The sequence below is a fragment of the Taudactylus pleione genome, unplaced genomic scaffold (genome assembly GCF_031769625.1).
Source record: "Taudactylus pleione unplaced genomic scaffold, aTauple2 ptg000554l, whole genome shotgun sequence".
Classification (NCBI taxonomy): domain Eukaryota; kingdom Metazoa; phylum Chordata; class Amphibia; order Anura; family Myobatrachidae; genus Taudactylus; species Taudactylus pleione.
The window spans coordinates 937,825-965,057 of record NW_028284956.1 but is presented as its reverse complement, the minus strand read 5'-3'; the positions used below and the strand labels follow the sequence as shown (position 1 = coordinate 965,057).

Sequence of the window (27,233 nt, the reverse complement as noted above, 5' to 3'; positions counted from 1 at the left end):
TGTAGTGTCCTATGTCTGTATACAGTGTAATAGATGTGTATTATGGTCATGTACAGTGGTCAGGACATGTTGGGGATGTAGTGTCCTATGTCTGTATACAGTGTAATAGATGTGTATTATGGTCATGTACAGTGGTCAGGTCATGTTGGGGGTGTAGTGTCCATTGTCTGTATACAGTGTAATAGATGTGTATTATGGTCCTGTTGGAAAGATTCACTTTCCCAATAGACAGGTGATCATGGGAATTGTTTTACAAGGGTTATTATTGTGTTATGATGGACTATTATATATTTTACCAGCAGGCCTACACAGATCATATGTTCTTTTATGGCAGCTGTCTGCTGGGTTTGCTTTTTCACATTGAGGTGTAATCTTGCAACGTGTTTACTGAATTACGTACCTGTGGGTTTGTGGTGAATTCATTATGCAGGAACATTGAGAATACATACCACCAGCCCCCTGTGGTTAGTACGGCTATGTGAGGAGGTGTTACCCCAGGGTAAAGAAGAACTTGCTGGTCTGTTTTCACTGTGGTGTGCGGGGGTAGACAATGTGTGATACCCAAATGGCAAAGTGATATCATATTTCCGGTTTAAACTTCTTATAATAAAATCAATTATTTAATTTTTTTTTTTTAAATCTGCTGGAATGCATAAATGTAAAAAGACTTCTGACAAGGGGGTTAGTTCCTACTGTTTTTTTTTTTTTAATGTGTGCTTGTCTTCTTATGCCTTTTTACCTTGGTGATGTAACACACAAAATGTCTGCCTCTGCTACGTGTCATGTTGGCAACAGGTATAATTTAATATATATAATATAGCAACAACATATAAAAGTATAATACTAATAACTAAACTTATAATTGCTCTATAATGAACCATTTTGTCTGATCTTTCTTTTGCTGGCCGGTGATGTATTCTCTCAGGAAATTAAAAGTGGTTACTGCCATAACCGCGGAGATTGGCGTCCAGTTGGTGAACTTCACAATTCTTAGTACACTGACTCAATGGGGTAGACCGAAGTAGCTGCACTAATTCTTTTTTGGTCATCTGGGCAGGAAGACCCTGCCTGTTTTTGCATGTTTCCCATAGAGGCGCTAGCCAAAAAAAAATGAGCAAGATTTTCCTGGTTACTCACTTAATTCAATTTGTCCCAATGAATGCCCATCTCAGCAGTTAGTTCCAAATAAACCTTGTACTGTATATATTTATTTTAAAATACCTGGCATTATCCAATCCATCTTCATAATTAGGTGATCATGAAATCATAAGCTCAGTGTATCTAAAAAGGGGTCCGGGATGCGTCTTCTAAGGGCATACTCTGAAGCAGAGCCGTAAATAGACTTTTTGGTGCCCTATGCCAGAGAGAGCATTGGCGCAGCCCTCCATTTTTTTTCAAATAGGGACATAAGATAGTGCACCTGAAAAACGGCCATGGCCTCATTGGGAAGAGATAGGGGAGGTTAGGAGATGCTGGGGATAAAAGAAGAGGAAGCTACAAGTGAGAATGATAATAAACAGGAAAATTGACAGCCCAAACAGCGGCCCCTGGCCTGCGGTGCCCTGTGCCATGGCACTGGTCGCACCACCCTAGTTACGGCCCTGCTCTGAATTGCTAGGGTACCACTCCCTCTTAATCATCCTTGCATTGCTGCAGATAACAGGGCACCCCAGCAGCTGAAACGAAAATCCGGGATGGTGGGACAATTCCCAAAAATCAGGACTGTCCAGTCGAAGTAGACAGCTGAGGCGGATGATTGCTATTAGCAGAGTAATGTGTGAGCGCATTCTGGCCTCGTAACCTGTTGGCAGAGTATAGAAGTAACCCGATGCTGGAGACCAGGGCACTGAGCCTATGACCTGTCAGCGAAGTGCGAGCACAGTGCTGTAACTAGGGGTTTGCGAGCGCTGCAACCCACAGCTCCTGCATCTGGCTAGCAGGGTGCCCGTAACGGTACCCTGCTGCCAGGATCTCTACAGTCACAATGCTGCCCTTACAGCAGCTGAAAGCATCCTGAGGATGCTCCGGCATTGCTGTAATCACCCGATCCTGGCGCCGGGTGCAGGTCACACCCTCTCCACCTGATGTTGTACCGAGGGGGCGTGGCCTGTGCCGAGAGCGGTAGCTACGGCACTGTGCGAGCAGATGTGCTGGGTACAGTAGTCCTCCAGACAGATTGCTAAGCAAGGTACAGTATACTTGGCGAAGGTACGTGGTGTTGAATCTGTAACAAGGTGTTGGTGGCGGTTAGTCCACATGTGGTACAGCTTAACCGGATCTTAGATCTATTGAATAAAGTAGAACAACAAGTAGCATAAGACACAGGGATGTCACAGGTGAAAAATCGGTATGTGTATATATCCCCTAGATTGTAAGCTCCTAGAAGCAGGGTCCTCCTCCCCACTGTCTCACAGCCTCTTCTCTAGCACTTCTATGACAGCCTTCACCTTCAGAGCTGTACTGTGTATGGAGAATTGTGTTGCTAATTGTTACTTGTGTTCTGTTTATATTTTGGTTACTGTATTGTAATGTTCTGTGTACCCTTTACTGTATGTACGGCGCTGCGGACCACTTGTGGCGCCCTATAAATAAAATGTAATAATGAGAGAGACACTAGCTGTTGTCCGTGTCTACGGCTACGATTAAATTGCTTCTGTCAAAATAGTATTTTATTTGAGGTGTTCTAGTTGTATTGCTTTGCATAGGGGCCCTGTCGTGGGAGTGGCCCTCGTGACCAGCAGCGCTATACAGACTGGTGGCAGCAGCACCTTCACCCACCACTCACACCAATGTCATTGTCTGCCCTGTGCACAGACAGCTATGTAGCCTCTCCTATTCACCCACCACTCACACCAATGTCACTGTGTGCCCTGTGCACAGACTGCTATGTATCCTATCCTATTCATCCACCTCTCACACCAATGTCACTGTGTGCCCTGTGCACAGACTACTATGTAGCCTATCCTATTCACCCACCTCTCACACCTATGTCACCGTGTGCCCTGTGCACAGACTGCTATGTAGCCTCTCCTATTCACCCACCTCTCACACCAATGTCACTGTATGCCCTGAGCACAGACTGCTATGTAGCCTATCCTATTCACCCACCTCTCACACAAATGTCACTGTGTGCCCTGTGCACAGACTGCTATGTAGCCTATCCTATTCACCCACCACTCACACCAATGTTACTGTGTGCCCTGTACACAGACTGCTGTGTAGCCTATCCTATTCACCCACCTCTCACACCTATGTCACTGTGTGCCCTGTGCACAGACTGCTATATAGCTTATCCTATTCACCTATATAGACTGTATAGCTTATCCTATTCACCCACCTCTCACACCAATGTCACTGTGTGCTCTGTGCACAGACTGCTATATAGGCTATCCTATTCACCCACCACTCACACCAATGTCACTGTGTGCCCTGTGCACAGACTACTATGTAGCCTATCCTATTCACCCACCTCTCACACCTATGTCACTGTATGCCCTGAGCACAGACTGCTATGTAGCCTATCCTATTCTCCCACCTCTCACACAAATGTCACTGTGTGCCCTGTGCACAGACTGCTATGTAGCCTATCCTATTCACCCACCACTCACACCAATGTTACTGTGTGCCCTGTACACAGACTGCTGTGTAGCCTATCCTATTCACCCACCTCTCACACCTATGTCACTGTGTGCCCTGTGCACAGACTGCTATATAGCTTATCCTATTCACCTATATAGACTGTATAGCTTATCCTATTCACCCACCTCTCACACCAATGTCACTGTGTGCTCTGTGCACAGACTGCTATATAGCCTATCCTATTCACCCACCACTCACACCAATGTCACTGTGTGCCCTGTGCACAGACTGCTATGTAACCTCTCCTATTCACCCACCGCTCACACCAATGTCACTGTATGCCCTGAGCACAGACTGCTATGTAACCTCCTATTCACCCACTTCTCACACCAATGTCACTGTGTGCCCTGTGCACAGACTGCAAGTGAATACGGACCCAAAGCACCTCTCCCCCCACTCATTAACAGCCGCATGCATGATGCCGTACCTATCTCTTGCATTGATGATGTCAGTAAAATTATGGTTTTGCTACTGCAAAGCTTTTACTTGAAACAAAGTGCAGGTTATTTAGTGTTCATTCTAGCACCCTGCACCTGTCACAGCCCGTGCAGCTCCTCTCTCCTGCCTGGGGTGTCGCTCTCTGCTCTGGTGCTTCTCACACACTCAACTGATGAAAGTGCCAGAAGCACCAGAACAGAGAGTGACAACCTAGACAGGAAAGAGGAACCGCACGGGTTGTGACAGGTGCAGGGTGCTAGAATGTAAACTATTATTTCTAGAAGTTTTCACTACTAAATAATGCAGTTCCATGGAAACTGCATGAAACTGCATCATGAGCAGCCGGATGTGATAGCAGTAAGTATACACCGGTAGATGTTCGCACTATTGCCCCCTCTATAGTGGTGGTAATACAGTGTACTTGCTGTGTCTAGTATGGGTTCTGTATGTCAGAGGTCAGGCCTATCTGGCTGAGTTCCTTCAGGTTCTAGTGACAGCCGAGTCAGCTTACCTTGCAGAGCACTGGATAGGAGGAAGTGTAAAGGTGCATACACACTGGGCGATTAAAGTGGACGACTGAACGATAACAATATCGTTATCATTCACTCGTTCTCTTTATCGTCCATTTTTTTACCTAAATGATGAACGACGAACGATGCACATTCCCGCGGGTCGTTCGTCATTATCGATCATCGGGTAAACTTGCAGGCCAACCTGACGATATTGTCAGGTTGCTGCATGTTATGGAATGGGGGAGAGAGCCCGGCGCTGAACGATATCGTTAATGATATCGTTCAGCGGGTGTGCTCAATGTCATGAACAATATTGAGCACAGCCTGCCGGGGACACACTAGACGATATCGCTCAGGGAGCATATCGTCTAGTGTGTATGCTCCTTAAGAGTGCGCTTCTGGGACCACTCAGAGACCCCACTTTTTACCATGTATGAGGAACGGGGCGGGAGTGCTACAACTCATTGGCATATATATAATCTGTGCAGGATGTGTGGGCACACAGGTACCAGGGTCCAGGGGGGGCCCACACCACACACCCAGCCAGCACCCATATTATATTAGACTTCTCTCTCCGGAGTCCCGCGTCGACTGGTGCTGCAATCAGAAATCAACAAGAAAATGACACGGCTGACATTTCCTTGGAGATTTACACAGGAGGGGACCTGCATGAAGGCTACACCTGGGCCCCCTCCTCTCTAAAACCGTTCCCGCTACTACTCTATATTGTGTTTATGTCATGATTTCTTTATTTGTTACTTTAAATTGATGCACTCATTTAATTTGTAGCATGAAACATCCCTCAAAAATATAAATACAGTTTCTATAAAGAGAGTTTAAAAAAAAAATATTTAGAAAAACAAACAAAAAAGTCACAGACCCATAGGTCATGCACTAGTTTTAGAACAGGCACTATTGTCTGTTTTTACATCCAGACTTCGGCCCTGATTCAGAGCCGGACGCTCTGACCAGAGCGCTCGCTCTGAATCAGGGCCCACCTCCATAAATATGGAGCGTCGTCCTGGACGCTCGTATAGCTGTGGGTCACCACCCACAGCATATACGAGCGTGCAGGATGATGGTCGCGATGGTCTTGACCATCGCCACTGCGAGCAGAAGCCTGCGGTTGAATTTTTCAACCGCAGGGCCAGGAGTGATTTTGGCTCTATCGGAGCCAAAATCACTCCCGCTGACATCACTAGTGATGTCAGTGGGGCCGGCTTCTGACGGTAGGCGTTCCCTTGGGAACGCCTCCGTCTCGCAGGCACGGCCACCAAAGGGGGCGTGCTGTCAATCAACATCGACAGCACGCCCCCTTTGATCAGACACAACGAGCGAAGGAAAGTCCTTCGCTCATCGCGTCTCGCGCATGCGCACGACGGAGCTCCCTCCATCGTGCGCATGCGCAGTGCACACCATCGACCCACTTGCGAGCGGACAGCCGCTCGCGAGTGGGTCTGAATGAGGCCCTTCATTTGCTTAGATTGATCATCCCCATTGTTATCCCTGTTTTGTATGTTCTGCTGTCCTCAGTATACATTGCTGCTGGCACGTTATAAATACACAATAACAGTAATAACAATTCAAGCTTTACACCAAACCCAGACCACTAATAAAAGTAATTATTCTATTCAATTTTAAATATTGTTAGATATCATCAGACACTGGAAAATAAACGTTTTGTTGTAGATAAACTGAAGAGCATTGGAGTAAGCAGATTTTAATGAGACTTGTTAATACAGTAAATCTTTTAAGAATTAAGGCCCTCATTCAGAGCCGTACGCTCTGAGCAGAGCGCACGCTCTGAATGAGGGCCGGCCTCCATGAAAATGGAGCGTCCTTCTGGTCGAGACCATCGCGACCATCGAAATTGCGAGCCGGAGCCTGCGGTTGAGGTTTTCAACCGCAAGCTCCGGAGTGAACGCCTCCCTGACGGAGTGAACGCCTCCCTGCGGTTTTCAACCGCAAGCTCCGGAGTGAACGCCTCCCTGACGGGGGCGTTCCCGTGGGAACGCCCCCGTCAGGGAGGCACGCCCCCGGCACGCCTACCAAAGGGGGCGTGCTGTCAATCAACATCGACAGCACGCCCCCTTTGATCAGACACAACAAGCGAAGGACTTTCCTTCGCTCGTCGTGTCTGGCGCATGCGCACGACGGAGCTCCCTCCGTCGTGCGCATGCTCAGTCCATAACATCGACCCACTTGCGAGCGGACAGCCGCTCGCGAGTGGGTCTGAATCAGGCCCTAAGTTCTCACAGTTTATATTTTGTTTTCACCAAGATCTGTGAAACCACGTTACCAAGCTGTGTTTTCACTTTTACAGTATGACTTTCTCACAGTGTCCTGGTATATTTGTCACCGATGTTTTTATTTTCTCTTCTTTGTATAGTGTTTTCACCAATACAAGACGAAACTAAAGGTGCCCGTACATGGGTGTGATACACTGTGTAGGTCGACTGCTGATCCGACAGCAGACGGATCATGCTGTTACCGCCGGCAATCGTGCGGTCCCCGCACACCACACGATATGCCGGCTCCCCCCTCTTTCTTCTGAATGGGATCGTACATCGCATCCCAGATCAGATGAACATGCAGGAAGACCTGGGGATGCGATTTACGATCCCGCGGGAGAGCGCAGCACGATATCGGGTACGATATTGTACCCATACACGGCACGATATAGCAAGTATATCGAGCCATGTATGGGGGCCTTTACCCTGCTAATTACACATGTAGGGACTGAGGACCTGGTTTTGCACGGATCGCAATTGCAACGGCGTACGCAGATCAAGTGATTGTTAGCCATGGCGCATGCATATAAGCTGCACTGCGTCTGTGCGGCAATCGCGCTGCGATTACAGACGCACATAGGAAGTCATCACAGAGTGAGTGATGGGCAGTGAGCGTTTGGGGGAGTGGTCGTAAAAACGCAGGCGTGCCTGTCCGTTTGAACGCCATTATATGGGTATGCATAAATTATCCACTGCGACTGTCCACGCAGCTCATGTAATCGCTGACTTGCAATTGCTGCGACGGTCAGGCCTGCTGTAATTGTGCGTGAGGGGCCGATGCGCTTCGATGTTACCGATGTACACGCAGGACTGCAAGGTATTACGGATGTGAGAAAGCAGTAGTGGGCGTCTTTTTGCTGGCTGAGCTGTGGCATACATTAGCCTATTATTGCAGCTTTCATTGCGGGCGATTATGCAGATGCGATTGCGATCCGAGCTGAATCAGGCCCTGATCCTTAGTTGGACGTAGTGCCGATATTCATGCAAATGGGTAATGTTTTCCATCTACGTATGCGCCAATAAACCGCACAGTGCATGCTTCCAAGGGTGTGAGCACAGGAGCGATTGAGATGCACATTCAGACACAAGGATGTACACCAGGGAAAGGCTTATAATAGTATTAGCATAAAGCTTGAATGCAACTGCGCAAAACACGCAAACGCAGTCATCGATGCGTCCGACTAAGAATAAGGCCCTTACACTTCCCATATTAAAGGAGATGTTCACCCCAATATATTTTTTCTTATATTAAACACCGCCTCCTCAAAATGCTCTGTCTGATGCCAAGGACCTTTCAGGTGATTGTCAACCAATAGGGCACTTGTTCTGCAAAGGCTGCTTTCTCATGTCGAGGACACAGATTGGTCCATCTTATCACACAACTGTCGATAATTAATGAAATGTAATTAGAACAAAAAACTGTATGCCCAAACCATGACGAGTTGTCTCAGTGATGTCACTTGCTCCTAGTGTGTTGATAGGCTGTTTCCTTCCTCACAAAATGGCTCCCTCCATTGTGTCCAGGCAAAAGCTGCTCTTAAATTTGTCTACTATCAAGACTAGCAAAACATGGCAAGCGCGCTTAGTGAAGTTGGAGGGTGCCACCCCAGTCTGCTTGCATTAACAACAAAAAAAATGATGCTGCGGGCATTTAGGCGGGTACTGGTCCACCATCCAAGTTCCGCAATCTGATTTTGTACATGTATAGTAAGACATTGAACTACACTCCACAACACCACCGCTGACCTTGGCTGGGGGGTTCCAGAGAACCCAGCTCCATCCCTATCTACCATGATACACATCATCCGCCATTCTCAGCCACCAAGTGTATCTAAAGGATGACCGCTCAAATGGAACTAGAGTTTGTGAGTCGTAGATTACCTACAGTTCTAGGGCTATCCTTGTTGTACCATAAAGTATTAATGAGTTTAATGGCACAGTCATTAAAGCTGCTGCCATTGAGAGCACAGGATCACAATCATAATTACAAGAACTTCTGTGAAGTCATTTCTCCACAACAATTATTGTGTTGGCCTAGCAGACAATGCATATAGCTTACACTTCTATCACTAGGGAACACAATGCTAGTGCTTTGTTCAACTATCCTGCACAAGCTTTCTCCACCAGCAGAGATGAAAATATATAGACATATATATTTCCCAAGTAATTAAAACAAAGGAAAGTACATGCGGGACCCTAGGTGCAGCTTCCACCTCTTCCCCTCTCTGTTCAGAGCTGGTCCGGAGAAACGGGCCAGTCTTGTGCCCAGATGTCTGTTCGCTCTCTACGTGGGTTGTCAGGAAGTGAAGCCTTTTGTTAGGAACAATTCAATATCCAAGGCACAACATAACAGGGGTGAGAATTCTAACTCGCTGTCTACAGAATAAAACAGAAAGGACTTTTTTTAATTATTATTGTAATAAATTTCACTTCTGTATGCTATAATTATATTATCATAATTTAGCCAGTGATTACTATAGAAACAAAATCATATATATCAGCTAATACAAAAAATGTTAAAGTATGCCCAAAGGTGTTTTACAGGGCATTCATAAATGAGATGATGGGCCGGGGGTATTGGTTTGGCTCAGCGGGCATTTCATTTTGGCTTCCAGTATTCTGAAGCTCCAGGAACAATGTGTCCTGGTCCCTGAGTGTAGTATATATCTTTTATAGCTGGATTTGATCATTTAATACTAGTCATTGATGATGTTTAATTTTTGTCATAATTTGAGGGTTTCAGTAAAGTAAAGAAATGTATTTTTACGTTGCAAGTCACAGTTTTTAAGTCTCTACTCTGTACCATTGTTGCCAAGTCCAGCCTAGAATAGAATATCACATTTTGGGGTAACTTGTCTCATGTCCAGCATGCAAGGGTACACAATATGTGAACACTATCTATGTTAAGGTTTGAAAAAAAAAAACAATGAAATGTAGTTAAAATAATTAACTAATTGAGATAAATAAACTGTTCTTTGCTATAGGTTTTTAAAAATATTCACCTGTTTTTGTTTGTTTTTTCTCTACGCACTGTTTAGGGGCACAATTCTAAAAAGGTTGTCTATGTGAATGTATCTATATATTTTTTATTAGTTTGTTAGACTTGTTTTCTGTATTTTTGTGATCAAGGCACATTTGCCAAGATTAGAGGGTTTGACTTTCAAAACATTTTCTTACACTTGATCTTAACGTCTCTACATTTTCAAATTAGCGTAATGATACGTTTTGACATAAAGTGAAATTTGTTTTTCATCAGGACATTTTCATGTTGTTGTTAGTATTTATTTATTTATTTCGTTTAATATTTGCAGTTTTTGTTCCATGTCTGCGCTTGTTGTGAGCGGAGCGTTTATACAGCGAGGAGGTTTTTGTTTCACAGTAGTAGTTGTAATGTGCTTCAGTGACACACAGCCTAGCGTAAGCCTTGCTGTACTGGGTTACACAAACCCTGAGTCTGTAAAGTGCTTCAGCAAACATATGGGGCATTTTCAAACCTAAATAATCAATTAACGTTAAAGCCTTTCCTTTGTTTGTACAGATGACAGGTGAAACGTGAAATCTATAGATAACAGAATACCATTTCCAATCCTTTTATTATTAGACAATTGAATGAAATTATATTACACCAATAAAGTGATGCATTTTGTTTCCGCCACTCATGGCTACTATATCCCAGAAACCGTGAAATTATATTAACCAAACCTATCTTCTGGTCATTTATTCTGTTTTACTTTTTATTTACAAACCATTTAACTGTGCATGTGTTTAAATTAACTGTACAAAGGAAGATTAGATTTTACAGAGGGATGACTGCGATTATATTTATTCATTTTACACAATTAAACTAGTTGCTATTTTAATAATACCCATGTGGATTGGGTGCTAGATGTAAGGATAATTAATGGTTCCAAACTGGAATTACAGAAAAGAATAGTTACATTTGTGAATATTAACATGCAGAAACATAGATTTTTTATTTTGTGTGTTATCTGTTGGTACATTTTAATTAATACATTTAAACACACTGTATTATGGCACATAATAAATAATGTTTACTTTAAAAAAAAAAAAACAATCTGGGTTATATGTTTATCATCTACCTTATATAAATAAAACTTTATTATTATTATTATTAATAATAATAATATTATGTTGATTATTATTATTATTATTATTATTATTATTATTATTATTATATGTTTATTATTATGTTTATTATTATTATTGCTGTTGTTGTCACTATTATAATATGAATTTTGTTATTTTTATATAATCAGATTTTTTAAAATTCTATTTATAATTAACAAAATCATTGTATATTATGTGATTGCCAGAAATGCATATATGAGCAGTTCTAGAATTTTATATCAATTTCTAAAGGACACTGTTTATTTTTGTTTGATTTATCTTAAAAATGCACTGTATTTTCATTGCACATAAAATATCTGAATCAAAACGTCCAGACTGTGTGTATATATGTGTATACTATGTATATATAGTCAGTTAAAAAAAATTGCATCTGAAATGTCCTTAAATTGAAATTTGATGTTCAGTCCACTGTGAGAGAGCGAAACCTTTATGGACCTTAATACTAGTAAAGTGGTATATTTAATATATCTAGCAGTAACAATATATAAAAAAAATATGCAAAGCATTGCTTGCTATGGGCTCTTTAAACCAGTGCTCCCCAGTTTGCAGAAGGATGTATAAATGCACCAACAGTTAGAAAACTTGGAGAGGAAGAGAGTAGAAACTTCCTCTCCCCCTTGATTTGCAGCCTGTTGTAGCCCTGTGATACAGACATAATGCAGGGAGGGTCTCTGGAGAGATGAGATTAGGGGGAGTGACTGAGGCTTGGATCTCAGACCATTGAGAGAGTCGGATAATCTGCTATGAAACCCCACCTCAGGAGAGATAAGGTGATGATGCAAAGGCTAGGATAGTCCAGGGACTATCTTCAGGCCTGGCACACATACACACACATGCACATACACACACAGACTGTCACTGTGCCCTGTGTGTGTGTGTCACTAATGCATGAAGGATGGTGTTTGCAACGAGCTCCTCAGACACTGCTACTATAGTAGCCGACTGGAAGGCTCTTGACACAAGTCAAGTCTCAGAGCTGGTGCACCTTACACAGAGGAAAAAGGTTAGATGATGTCTTTTGTGTCTGTTATGTCACTTTCTCCACAATGTGTTCCGATTTTCTGTCTATCTTCTCTCCGCTGCTTAAACTTGGGAAAGTTGTGACACTGACTTTCAGTGAAATTCCCACATGCTTGTAATGAGGACATCTAGTTTACATAGATTTTTTTTTTTTTTTTAATAATTAATCTTTTTTTTTTTTGTCCAAAATTTGTTAGAAAATAAATATAAAATAATAAAAAGAGACAAAAAATGAAGTTGTATTGAATAACTATGGTTGGAAAGGAGCGTGCATTATAACGTGCAGGAGATCTGCAGGTTTCGTTCTGGGCATAGTGAGATGTGTGGGTAGAGGGCGCCCCCTAGTGGCCTCAGCAGTCGGGACGGTGCAAAGACGCTCCATAAACAACATACTCTGCAAAAGTGTCTTCTCTTTTTAACAACATGAAATATGTTTACTCTGAAGTAGGGATATTTTATTCCTTGAATGTGAGCAAAATCATTTTAGTCTTATTTCAGCTTATCTGGCTGCTGATCGTATTACCTTGGCAGTGCACAGTATAATGTAGATACAACCATATTAAATAATTATCGTAGTGAAATGCAGATAGACTATACATTTTGTTTATTTCAGAATAAAAATAACAATAGACCTGTTTTTATTTGCACAATATTTTCCTAGGTTAATAAAAAAAATAAAAAATATTTGAAAACAGAAATTGTTGAAGGCTTGTAAGGATATAATAGCAGCTATTTTGTATTAATTTTTGTTATACTAGATTATAGATTAATCTTGTATTTACTTATAATAATAATAATTATTATTATTATTATTTGCACAGTGCTACAGTGTCTAATAAAATAAAACATTTCTAATTAAAAAAAAGTAGCAATCTCATATTATTTGAGTCCCTCATTAACACTTTTTTAATGGATAGATTTGTTTATTTTTCAGCTTCATGAACTATAAAATAACATGGTCATGATAGGTTAATACATAGGATTGTCAGCTGAATCATATCAATATTTCAATCCTTTATTTGGGAATGTTTTGTTCCTGGGAGATGTCTTGCAATCCCCATACAGAAGCAGTATAGTGTAGATGGACAATGTCCCACAGCTAGAGTCTACAGAACAATTCAACCCCCCACCCCAAGACTGTCATATCAGCATTTAATCAACAAGAGCCACTTGCATTCGTATTTTATTTATGACAACAGATTTCTCTAGTGTAATTAAGCAACTTTGCATAGTACAGCAATGTGCTGAAAGCATTTGCTCACCTTAAGAGAATCGTGTAAGGCATTTTATCGACATTCGTAAACTTCTATCAATTTTAAAAATATATCCTGTTTTTTAAAAAAATAACGATCTTTCACTTGTAAGTTGACTGATTATAATATATCACATTCGTTTACAAATTTAAGGTGGACTTAAATGCCAGTATATGTTGTTGACTCTGTACAGGGTACTGAAAATAATGTGTGTACAGGAGCTAGTCTATGGGGGGGGGGGAAATGTATTAACTTTTTAATATTTCTGTCATATACTTAATATAAAAAAAAGTATTTCATGTTATTTTGATAATACCGATTATAGAAACGTGCCTGTTTATAGTTTTTCAAAAGTTAAAAGCAAATTATGTCATGCCCAGTAGTCTCATATGTAATTCTGTCAAAAAATAAAATCTGCCTGGTTATGTATTATATTTATTATTGCTACGAGGAATGTTCTGCAACCACAATAGCTAGGCATCAACAAATTATTTAGATAAAATAAAGATTGCGACTGTTGCAATGTTTGGAAGTTGCAGTGTGTTCATCAGTGGTGTCAGATCGTTTGTGTTTTTATTCTCTAGTCTTCAGAAATTGGACACAAAAATAAACGGGATGGGTGACAGTTGGAAGTAGGGTGATACGTTGCTTATGGAATTCTTTGGATAGTTTGGCTTTATTATAGTTTCTCAAGATACCATTCATTCTATCAGGTTCAGCAATGAATGGAGGTTTATGAGAGGGCTGAAAATTCTGCTGAATTGACTTTAAATGTAACATGTTCCGGCAAACGAAAGCTTTCATAGGATAATATCAGGAATGTGTCCTGGTCTCTACATATATAACTTTGGTAGAACTGATTGTTGTCTTTGATTAGAATAGTATATTTTTATTATTATTATTATTATTATTATTATTATCCTTTAACCTTAATTTTTATGAACAGACTAACCACCAATGTCTGTATGTTTGTTTTTGTACAATATACTTGAGTACACAACGAGTGGCCGCTTATGACTCTAAATGTTTAATAAATATCCAATTTCTGTTTGTGTATATTATATTCTTGACTCATACAGTAAACTGTTATTTTGAGTTAAATTTATCAGACTGAAGTACCCCCTTGAGCCCGCCTGAGGTCCCCCCCGGGGAATACATTACACAGTTTGAGAAACCCCAGACTTACACACGATTCCCCTCTATAAACTATTAATGTACTTTTCTATACTAGCCAAACTACGAGGTATGAAAGGCACATGGAGCTTTAAGGGGAAAAAAAAAAAAAAAAACATTTAGCCCCGATCAGTAAGCGTTGTTACTTTTCTCCTAGGTTTATTCCGCTTCTCTTGTTATTTGCTAAGTAAAATAGGCTTGTTATTTTTATAAACTCCAGAGAGTTCTTTATACACTTTTCCAAGCACGTGTTTTCAGTGTGGTCAAGTCAGACAAACTGGATGGAGCCCAATAGCCCTAAACAGATCAATTCAACATAATATTTGTTTTGTTTTACTATAATTGTTGTGTTTTGTTTTTGTTTTTTTTGTTTTCATTTGTTTATTTGTTTTGCTCTGAGTTGTAATTTTAGCTTGGATTGTGTTTAATGCTGTAAATGTATTGGTTACCTCTGGATCCGTGTCCAGCACCCAAAGGGTTAACAGCGTGCCCTCAGAGCCCTTTTTATTGTAGACATACAGTGGTTTAGACGCCGGGCATATGGTTTACAGCGCATCGCTGCTTTGGTTATTATTTCGCACCTGGCAGGGATATTATACAGTATTTTCAAGTATTAGTTTGACAGATCTATGAAACGTATGAAGTTCTCGATGTTACCAGGATCTTAATTAACCCTTTGGATAGTGTGGTCCTGTTGACAGTTTCCAGTTTTTATACCAGATTTGTTTTGGGTTGGGGGTGTGAGTCCAAGGGGGGTGGGGGGGCTATGTGCTGCAGCAAATACTTAAAACGGTACCTGAACGAATGATAGAGGCAGGTGCAATAGGTGTTAATTACATCAGTGTATTACTCCACTAAGACGTAAAACACAATAAATCCAGCGCTGGCAAGACCCATAAATATTCTATCTGTACTAAGAAATATCAACGTTTTTGTCGCTTTTCTCCGAGTGTTTATATCAATATCCGGAAAGTAACAAAAATAAATGTGGATTTAAAAGAACAAAAGAAAAAAAATAGAAATCTGTCTAGGGCTAAAAGTAGCACATTAAGACAACAAACACCATTTGTAAAACACAAAAAGAAAATGGCGTTTAGTATTATTAGATTGTCATAGTCGAATTTATTATTTCTGGGATATTTATTTTTTCCTATTTGAATATATAGCCTGACAGCAAGTCGTTTTGTTTGCACCGGTTTTATTTTTCATACTATGAAGCTGCAATAATGAGTGGATATTTACTACTTTACGCTGTTACTATTATTAATACAGAGTTTATTTGTTCACCTTCTGTGTTAAATATGTACATACAACTGTCGCTTACGATAAGTGAAAAATCTGCCAGTTGTAGATCTTTTTACTAGTGATTTGCCACAGTTGTTAGCCACTAAATAAATGTAATAAACCCACTAAGGATCACATGTAACTACACTTAAATCTGAGCTGTAGTGTCATTTGGAAGATTCTGCCATTGCCAAAACGCTATTTGTTTTTCTCCCTGCGTTCCTGTGGATGCATTACAGTTCCTGTCACTTTTAAGCACATTGCAATTTATTTACTAAAAAAAAAAAAAAATGATTGGAGTCATTCTGTGACCCCCGTTCCCACATTTAATGTTGCAGAGCAGCCTGCGCTGTGTAAGATCTAGTGGGTGTTCTGTGGGTATTTTTTTTTTATGTTAACACCATAACTGGAATATCGCCCAAAGTCGTCCTTTGCCAGAATTCCGTCTCACTACACATTGCTCTGACTTGTATACCCAACCATTAAAAATTTCAACACTCAATTTTAAGCTATACATATTACTTTAACCCGTGCGTAAGGACCTACATGTCCAGCGCACCATTAGCCTCCCCCCCCCCCCCAAAAGAAAACCTTTTTGCAGTTCAATATTGGTCAGATCTACAATTCTGTGTTTAGTTGAGATATTCTGCTATATATATTTGATAACACTGTGTTTTTATTTTATATATACTTCTGTTGTGTGGTCCATTTAGAAGAATGTACACAGCAAATTATGTTTATGCACAATAAATAGCCATTATATAAGGCGAATACAATATAGTGCACGTATGGACTCTCTAACCTGAAATTCCTTTGTATCTTGTCCTTACAGCTTTTTTATAAAGTTATAAAAGACATCGAGCCTGGAGAAGAATTGCTGGTTTATATGAAGGAAGGGAATTTTTCCCTTGGAAGCATGCCCCCAAATCTAGAAGGTAAGACATTGTGTTTAGCGCACATCACATCCAATAGATACAGCGTAGCAATAAAACAGGTCTGGTTGCATAAATGTATTTAATCAGAACAAATTCGCAAGTGTCCAAAAGTAACTTGTCACAGTCTGTGACCAGGTTTAAGTTACTAAGGCTGTAATAATGGTTAAATTCTGTATTCGGGATCGAGAGCTGTCAGTATCAACCGTCCTTCATTTCCAGGAACAATACCATTTAAAAGATCGGTTCCTGACCATGTATTTGCAGGTTGCGATATCTTTCCTGGTGTTTGTTCTCACTCTGTATAGTGTAATACTATAAAGCAATTGTTCACCTTAAGAGAACTCATTTGGTTGCTTCTAGACATGACTATATCTACATGTTTCATTTGACTATATCTACATGGCTTTCTGTGCTTTTCAGCAACAGCTGTCTACTATACAGGCAGTTCTGATCAGTTGTGCCTTCTCACATGCTACATGAAGCTACTCTCGGGATACAAATGTACCAGGTGCACCAAGTAAAGAAGATCTGCGTTTTGTACAAGAGCACCAAATTCAAGCCACAATGCTGATATGTTATAAAGCGTTTGCTGAAAAGCACTGAGGGAAGCCATAAAGAAAGCAAAGAGAAGGAAGCCAGATGGTGAACCAATAAATTAATCTCATCTGAAGATGGAAACATATTTTAAAACATTCTGAAAGGAAGTGTTTTATACACATGATAAGAACCCGGCTTACGTGACCAGCCATTGTTCTGTTTTGCGGGTACCAATACCCAATATTCAGCAGGAGAATGCCATGGGAATTGTGCTGATGACTAGGATAGTGGTGTGTGTTTCCGGGTATTTGTATAGTAGTGTAATGATTAGAGGTACCCGAGCACGCAGCCGTTTCCAGGCACGCAGTTGTTCTTTGTAATTTAATAGAACTTTTAACAAACAATCTATTCATTGACGATTTGTACAAACACACAACAGTCTAGTCTGATAAACCTGATAGTGCCCACATGCTGAAAGAGATGGACTGACTATAGTTGTTTAGTTTGCCCACACACACTGTGATAGTTGGGCAATCAATGTTTTCCAACTTGCCCCATCATATTTCCGAACAATCTTTTTTGTGTGCCATTTGCGTAGCGATATTTGTTCCATCTCCTTGAATAAGATCACATTGTGCAAAGAGATCAGCCACCTGCATGGGATGGTCAGGTTGAATGACTTTAATAGTTTATGTAGATGTTTTCTCATTGTGTTGTATACTGTAAAGGCCCCCCGTACATCAGCAATTGATTGCAGCAATCGTGCAATTTGCAATCGATTGTGTCTAAAAATCTTTCCCTTTTTCAATCGATTGTGGCAATTCTGCAATCGATTGCAAAAGGGAAAGATTTTTATACACAATCGATTGCAGCAATCGTGCAATTTGCAATCAATCTCTGATGTATGGGGGCCTTTAGAGGCTCCTTCATTAACCTCTGCCTCCAAACACCTCAATGTCCATGTAGTGTCTTACTAAAGATGGATGTAGCAAGCAGTGGCTGACCAGCCATAAAGATCAGTGCTGTGCTAGAGCACCACCTAGTGGCCAAGTCTTAGCATGCCACTCCACCACCACCCTTATGCTGTTATTCCAAGTAATCCTTTATATTGACATTCACTCCTGTGGCTTCTGCTCCTGAATTTCATTGTAAGCAGACATGAGAGAAATGTCACATAAATGACGTTTTCTCAGAGGAACAGTTTCACCGAAGTGTAACGTTTCAGCAGCATAATAATACTCATTTCTATATAATTATTTATATAGCGATGACCAAATTGCACAGTTCTATATAGAGAATATGTCATCTTAAGCATTACTCCCTGCCAATTGGAGCTTACAATCTAAATGATAATCTTTGAGGACAGGCAGCATATGACTGGACCTACTGGTAGAATATATTTGTTTTATACGCATGAGGTGGGCGCTGGTTAAGACAACTCTGTCACGAGGGAAACAAGTCATTTGATCTTGTAGAAATCAATGATCAGTTAGTTTGCTTATGTAATTACACTACTGAGGACAGGGCTGCATGTGGCATATTCAGGTTATTCTGTCATGGGTAATTGCAGGACTTTGGGGGAAGGGAGGGCATTCCACATATAAAATGTATGAAACTTAAGCCGGGTACACACTGCAGGGCCATATCTAGCGGTGGGTGAGCGGTGCTGCCACTCAGAGCGCTGTGGGCGGTACTGTCGCTGCCACACGGTCCCTGCATCTGGCCAGCAGGGTGCCATGCACACTGCAGCCTGTACAGCCCCCTCGGAGCGTTCTTAGGAATGCTCCCTGATGTGCTGTTCTTCCCAGTGCTGGCGGTCCCACCCCTTGGAATGACATCATGTGCTAAGGGGGTGTGGCTGATACAGGGCGTCATAAAGCCCTGTTATGGCACTGACATAATATACAATTATTGGTCCGATCAGCCGATAATTTGGCTGGTCAGCCAGATAATTGTATTCTGTGTATGCAGGAGTGTTGGCCAATAAACGCCTTCATATGCTCCTGCAGCGGTCAGATTGGGAGGTCGCCATCTGACGTGCTGCACGCACTATCTCGTTCCTGACCTCCCGAACTCCCATTGAAGAGATCAGAAGTAAGGACACACTGAGCTAGAAACTGCTCAGTGTGTACGGGTGCACACCGATCCAATAATCACTCTGGCGGGTCACAGCGTTTATCAGATGGGCAGCATTTATCTGATAGTGTGTACCCAGCTTAAGACAAATAACACCTGTCAAATACAAAGTTACATGGATGTCATTCTGACGTCTGATCAATGCACAGCCCTGCCTGTGTTTGTGTATCGCACTGTATTATGCAATATGAAGGCAAAGGTGTATCCCCCTGTAGGTGATAAATGGTACTGCAGATTGTCAGGGTTGGCTGTTGGGGGTTGTTTTTGTTGCATGTGAGGTTTTTTTGTTTGTTTTTTATGGGGGTCAACAGCATAGGGCTCAAATAATTCTTACATCATTTAGCATTACTTATCTTATCCTGTATAATAGTTCTCATTACCTTTCATCATTGACTTGCCAGAATAAGATGATCTAAATAGATGATCTATTTTGTCAGAAGAATCCTTATTTATCTCTGCAAGCTGTTGTCCTCTGTTATTAGTGATATTTAGACACCTGTCGCAGACTTAGGGCTCTATTTACTAAGCAGTGATAGGAGTCAGAGTGAAAAGTGATAAGGTGTCAGCCAATCAGCTCCCAACTGTCATTCTTCAAACACAGCCTGTGAGATGACAGTTAGGAGCTGATTGGCTGGCACCTTATCACTTTTCACTCTTTCTCCTAACACTGTTTAGTAAATAGAGGCCTTAAAGTCAGGAAGTCTGTTACGAATGCCATTCTGATCATCAGATCAGAACCATCAGTTCTTCTGATGCATAAATGTATATTCATAAATATATGTATGTGTGTATATAGTATGACAAGTCTTTCAGTGAGTGACAGTGGTTTCTTCATTATACCACAAGTCACATGGTTGCTCCCCAGGACACTGAGACCCTTCGTACCCATTTACCATACTCCTCAAAAAGTCAGATTCATCGGGCCCATTTTTAGCATTTGACAGGTTTGGTCTATGCCTAACGGTAGCAGAGGGAGTACCTTATTACATCATTTCCATAGCCTACTTCTCTGTCATTCATTCTATAAGAAGCCCTTTAAACACATAAATACGGCCATGGCCAAAAGTTTTGAGAATGACAGAAGTATTGGTTTCACAAAGTCTTCTGCTTCAGTTTTTATGATGGCAATTTGCATATACTCCAGAATGTCATGAAGAGTGATCAGATGAATTGCAAATAATTTCAAAGTCCCTCTTTGCCATGACTATGAACTTAATCCCAAAAACATTTCCGCTGCATTTCAGCCCTGCCACAAAAGGACCAGCTGACATCATGTCAGTGATTCTCTCGTTAACACAGATGTGTTGACGAGGACAAGGCTGGAGATCACTCTGTCATGCTGATTGAGTTAGACTAACAGACTGGAAGCTCTAAAAGGAGGGTGGAGCTTGAAATTATTGTTTTTCCTCTGTTAACGATGGCTACTTGCAAGGAAACACGTGCTATCATCATTGCTTTGCACAAAAAGGGCTTCACAGGCAAGGATATTGCTGCTAGTAAGATTACACCTAAATCAACCATTTATCGGATCATCAAGAACTTCAAGGAGAGAGGTTCAATAGTTGTGAAGAAGGCTTCAGGGCACCCAAGAACGTCCAGCAAACAAAAAGACCGTCTCCTAAAGTTGATTCAGCTGCGGATGATGGCCTGGTGTCAAGAAGGGCAGCAAAGAAGATACTTCTCTCCAGGAAAAACATCAGGGACAGACTGAGATTCTGCAAAAGGTACAGCGATTGGACTGCTGAGGACTGGGGTAAAGTTATTTTCTCTGATGAATCCCCTTTCAGATTGTTTGGGGCATCTGGAAAAATGCTTGTCCAGAGAAGGAAAGGTGAGCGCTACCATCAGTCCTGTGTCATGCCAACAGTAAAGCATCTTGAGACCATTCATGTGTGGGATTGCTTCTCAGCCAAGGGAGTGGGCTCACTCACAATTTTGCCTAAGAACACAGCCATGGATAAAGAATGGTACCAAAACATCCTCCAAGAGCAACTTCTCCCAACCATCCAAGAACAGTTTGGTGATGAACAATGCCTTTTCCAGCATGATGGAGCACCTGCCATAAGGCAAAAGTGATAACTAAGTGGGTCGGGGAACAAAACATCAAAATTTTGGGTCCATGGCCAGGAAACTCCCCAGACTTTAAACCCATTGAGAGCTTGTGGTCAATCCTCAAGAGGCGGGTGGCCAAACAAAAACCCACAAATTCTGACAACCTCCAAGCATTGATTAGGCAAGAATGGGTGGCCATCAGTCAGTATGTGGCCCAGAAGTTGAGTGACAGCGTGCCAGGGCGAATTGCAGAGGTCTTGAAAAAGAAGGGTCAACACTGCAAATATTGACTCTTTGCATAAACTTAATGTAATTGTCAATAAAAGCCTTTGACAAGTTACTTATGAAATGCTTGTAATTTTACTTCAGTATACCACAGTAACATCTGACAGAGAGGTCTAAAAATACTGAAGCAGCAAACTTTGTGAAAACCAATACTTGTGTTATTCTCAAAACTTTTGGCCATGGCTGTACATTATTTTGTCATCCAACTTGTTTTCTGATTTTTTTTTTTTTTACCTAATTTGTGCCAGGGACAAAATAATTCCATACCAAGCGTATTGCTTGGTATGGAATTATTTATTTTTTATTTTTATTTCAAACAAATATTACTTTGCACAGGTAAACTGTAAATTACGCTTGAAAGCAAATGCAAAAAATGTTCTGCGTGAAAGATAATTATCGTAGAAATCCTCTATGCCAACCCCAGCCAAAAGCACTAGACCCCTTATCTCTGCTGGAATTTTGAGTAGGGTTCTTGAACTCCTTTTGAGACGTTATTCTGGTAGATTAGCATGTTAGATGCCATATAATTGCTTTCCCCTTGGTTCTTCTGAAAGCCATTAGGAGCTGATTTATTTTTCAGTAACATTCCTTTATTGTACCGAGTGTTACTGATGGAACTTTAGATAGACGGTTGTTGCAACCACGAATTTTACAAATAAGGCAGAACACGGACTGTCTCCCACTCCACCCCCCCCTCCCTCAAGATATTTAAGGACTTAACCTGATGCTTTTGGTCTGAAGTTTTTCATTGTGCTTTAAAGAATCACTTTCTGAATGGGCTTAGGTACCATAAAGTGAATTGTAAATGCATGAAACCCAGGAATGTAGAATTTGAGAAATGCTTTTCCTGCAACATCTTAATCTCCAACCTTAAAACTCATTTAAGGAAGTTGGTGCAATAAGCTGATTCATCTACTGGAACCTAGTTCGGTTAGCTATTTGATGTTTTCAAAAGTAAGTGGATGAGAAGAACATATTTGGTAGGTCTATTGTATCCACGTAAGGTGAAACCAACGTTAGTTATGTCAATCATCTATGTCTTTTTTTTATTTATTATTTATTTTAAGTATTTATTATCTCCAGAGTATTATCTGAAATGCCTCATGTCCCGATTTTCCAAATGTAGTCTTCTTTTTATCCTACAATGTTTATTTTATTCTTCAATGTTTGAATTCCAAGATGAAGTTTTTAAAAAAAATATATATATACATTTTTTTAGGGGGGCTGTTAATATGTGGGTTTGAATTTGTATTAAAAAAATAAAATGAGGATACGGGTGCGCCTAAAAGATACTAGATAATCCCAGAACTGGAATCCTTTGAATAACACTTATATATCCCATGAGTTTTGGGGACAGACTTGCTCTGGTGACAAAGAACTTTAGTGAACTTACAGTAAGTGGAATAATAAATAATAAATTTAATGTATTTTTGTATTTTTTTTTGCTTTAATTTCAGTAATGTGATTGTGTCCAAAAACATGCTTAGAACATTGAGTGGTTTTGTTGAATGGCCATCTAGCCTAGTACTAACAAATGATTCAAAATTATAAAATAGGACATGGGTTTCAGGGAGTGACTACAAAATGCAACACAATGACCTTCCAATAATAAACACATCTTTCTTCAGTTAAAGGGACCGTAAAGTGCAACCAATACGGACTGTTAAAGCTCATTCCTCATCTCTGGGACCTTTGGGGGTTGGGTATGGGATCCTTGCAATCGCGATGCCACCAGTCAGAATACTGACAGCGGCGTCCTGACAGCCTAAGGTAACACTAACCCTTACCCGTAACCCCCCCCCTCCCCAGTGCCTAACTCTAACCTTCCCCCCTAGTTCCTAAATCTAACCTCCCCCTCTCCGCACCCTAAACCTAACCCTCCCCCCTTAGTGCCTAACCCCCCCCCCTAGTGCCTAACCCTTAACCCTAAATTTAAACCTCCCCCCGTCACATACCTTCGGCATGCAGGCGGTCAGGATTCTGGAACCGGGATCCCGACGCTGTCGAGATTCTGGAGCGGGGATCCCGACGTCCTTTGGTTGCTCCAGGTAGGTACCCTCCCATGTATACAGCTGCATGAAGCGTCTTCTAGAAGCTTAGTGCACTGTTGCGCTTCTGAGCGCTGGCTGGCCCCACCCCCTATGTGCAACACCATGACGTCTTGCGCAAACGGGGCGGGTGGCGGCACAGGGCGCATTTAAGCCCTGTTACGCCGCTGTCTTTGTATATTAATGTGAAATATTTGCTTTAGTTGCTTTCCTGACAGTCGAAAAGGGCGGTCCTTCTGAGATGGTCGGCCACACCCTCTTTGGTGTCTGGCCACACCCCTTAATCATGTGCTCCTAGTCCAACACTGAACACCCACCATGCCTTACAAAGGGAAACAGGATAATGCTGACTTTATACAAATAAAGGTGCTACTCCATGTCTTATCATCATCAAAGTTTATCAATAATGCGCCGGACATGCATGGGAACAATTAAACAGAATAAAATAAAAGTGACATGAACAATACAAGTCATGTGGGGACAGGATAGGGTGTGTGTAAATTCTCGTAGCAGGTATAATCCCTCCATTCAGAGCATGCGCGCAGGTCATGTGATGGTTATACAGTTAGTATTATCTTAAAGAATGTACAGTGGGTAGATAGGAGAGGGGGAGGGGCGGGCTGAAGATCATGTGAGACATATGATTCAGAGGGCCCTGCTCGTGTGAACTTACATGCATATAACCCTTAAGTGATCAATATAATGGAAACAAACTAATTGTAAAAAAAAAAATATATATATTTGATCCTTACAGCTTTATTTTTATGTACAATAATAACTTTTTTTTTTTAATCTGAATAGACATTTCAATCCGAGCCTACGGTTGACAAATTGTCAACAGCCAAGCAAACGGTCATCATGCAGTAGTAGTGTGACTGTAAAAATAACCAGTACCTTAAACTTCATTTAAATTGTTTTTAAAAGTTAAAATAAAGGCTACCTATAAATATAATAGATCGCTCGTACACATCATAAATAATATTTTAGCAAGACCACTTTCAGCAGTGGCACTGTGCATTAATACTACAAACGTATAATAAATCCCAACCACCGTAACTGAGATGTAAAGGCCATATAGCTTGTTGGTCAGGATGAGAGACTGATATGAATTGTTATTAGCCTCACAATAGAGTCAATTCAAGTTTCCCAGCTTCTTAATTTAACTCGAGTGATCACCTAAGGATCGGAATTCCCATTATTGTGCATTTTACTGGACATCCTGTAGGGAAGTAATAATGGGCAGACAGAAAAGAAATGCTGCTGTCTCTGTCCTCATAATCCTTTTGTAAGTCAATGGATAAGTTTGGTGTAAAAGCTGTATGCTACTTACACATACACAAATGCTACTGCTTGTACTGATGGCGTGAAATCGGAATAGGTGACATTTATCGGGTGCATAATCTCAAACCTTGGTTTAAAATCTACCAAAACGTGAATTCCCATATATTCTATAGTATGATGTGTGGGGCCTTTGTAATAACGGGATGCGGTCAAAATCCTGGCAAAGAGGATGCCGGCGCTTGGAATACCGCAGCCGGAATTCCGACACCGGTCAGAATCTCGGCGCCGACATCCCGAAGGTGAGTAGCGGGGTTAGGCACTAAGCTGGGAGGTTTTCGGGGTGGTTAGGTGTAGAGTTGTGCAGGCTCAGATCAGTTCGGATTTTCCCGCCAAAAAGTCCATGAAAAAATGATGTTTGTCCATGAAAGATGACGTCTTGCCTCTTTCTGAGACGCGATATTTGGCAGGAAAAATCCGAACAGATCCGAGTATGCACATCTCTAGTTAGGGATAGGAGAAAGGTTAGGATACCTACCCACATATGTCGGTATCCTAAACCTTTCGGAATGTTGGCTTCTGGATTTGGACCACCGGGATCCCGTACCCAACCCGTAACGACTTACTGCAATGTACCCAAGCATGCCGTGACTCATAGCGATTAGTTGGGTTATAGATTTTTTTTCCAGGACTGTGTCTATTGAATAAGCCCCAAAATGTTAGTAGTTACATTTAATTTATTTTTCTACGTGTCTGTGATGATCTCTTTATTATTCGCACAAATATGTGTTAAGGAGTACTGGATTTTTAATTTGTCACATGTCTCCTAACTGTACACCCTAAGGCCACAGGAATCAAACGCAGCTGTTAAATAGGAGGTAGCTGGGTACGCGAGCAAAAGACGCTGAAATGCTGCTATCACAACTTTCCCTGTGCCAGCACGGAGTGGCACGCTTGCCAGTATCAATAAATCCACACCAGAAAGCTTAATTATCCTCTACCTTGGGAGTTAATGAACCCTGTTACATGCACAGAGTTTGCTCTAAACTGTTTGCATAGGAATAAAAGTTTAATTGCAGAAAGATGTTTTAAGTGCAAAGTAGCTAAATGCCTTAAGACACTTCTGTTCTCTCAATTGCTAGGGGTGGGGAGAGGCCGGACAGTCCTTATGCTCTTACAAAACTTGTATTTTTGGAAAATATACAACTGGGACCCAATTGTTTAACTTGGCATGGTAGTCAGGATGCCGTCTCATAAACTTATTAACAGCTGCCCTTATTTTAATTTGTTTGACCTTGGTGATAATTGTTTATTGTATACGTTGTGTTATTAATGTCTCCTCTTTATGCATTTTCTTATCCTCGTTGGCGATCGGCAATTGTTGTCCGAAACGTATTTGCTGAACAATGAAACCAGAGTGTTACGTCTTGTGTCATATTGTTGCAAAGAACTTTATAGAGGACAAAGGCCCTCATTCAGAGCCGTTCGCTATTTGCGTTCGTTCGTTCAAAAACAAGGGGTGGCTATGCAAATGATCCGTTCGCACATTGCAGTCTGTTCACACCTCTAAGTCTGAACGAGCGAGCAAAACATACGCTCTTTTATTTCTTAAAAACACCCTCTGGCCGCTCGCACCATACGTCATGTCCGCTATTTATTAGATTAATCGAGTACATTGCCCAGCGTATGAACTGCTCGCTATTCTTGTGGTTGGTTTTTTCAACCACTATTTTGCGAGCAGTTCTGAGTTAAAAAAAACCAAGTGACGTGGTCATTGACGCTGCTATATTAATTATGCACACCCATAAAACGCCCGTTTTGACCTTTAAGCACGCCTGCGAACGGATCTCCACTCCCCGTTTTCAAGCACCTTCCCCTGTTACCACCCACATACGCCTCATTCTGTCACTCAAAATAGCAGGCACTCGCTATATTGCGTACAAATGATTTTCGGCCGCACTGACTGGTTCGCGCATGCGTACTAAAAACCGTACGCATGCGCAGATGTGCGAACATCCCTCGGAACGAGCGTACTGCCGCTAGCGAGTGGCTCTGAATGAGGGCCAAAGTTGGAAAACTTGTATGTAGGGATGGCATCAACAGTATTCATTGCTCAAGAAGTGAGAATAATTGAGACCGTAAAAAATATTTATTTTAAATGGCAGGAGAGGTGTTAGGGGTGTTAGGTCAGTGAAAGCAAAGG

General features: G+C 41.3%; 1 protein-coding gene across 6 annotated transcripts in view; it reads left to right on the top strand.

Moving 5' to 3' along the window:
* The window catches only part of PRDM16 (PR/SET domain 16), a 696,909-nt gene that overhangs the window by 609,816 nt on the left and 59,860 nt on the right, over positions 1-27,233 (top strand). For 5 of the 6 annotated variants that reach the window (XM_088452606.1, XM_088452604.1, XM_088452603.1 and 2 more), the window contains exon 5: positions 16,592-16,694. In XM_088452606.1, the coding sequence (XP_088308732.1) occupies positions 16,592-16,694 (103 nt within the window). Of the gene's footprint in view, positions 1-11,841; positions 12,033-16,591; positions 16,695-27,233 lie in introns of those variants that run through there. The other variant, XM_088452608.1, reaches the window with a different exon arrangement.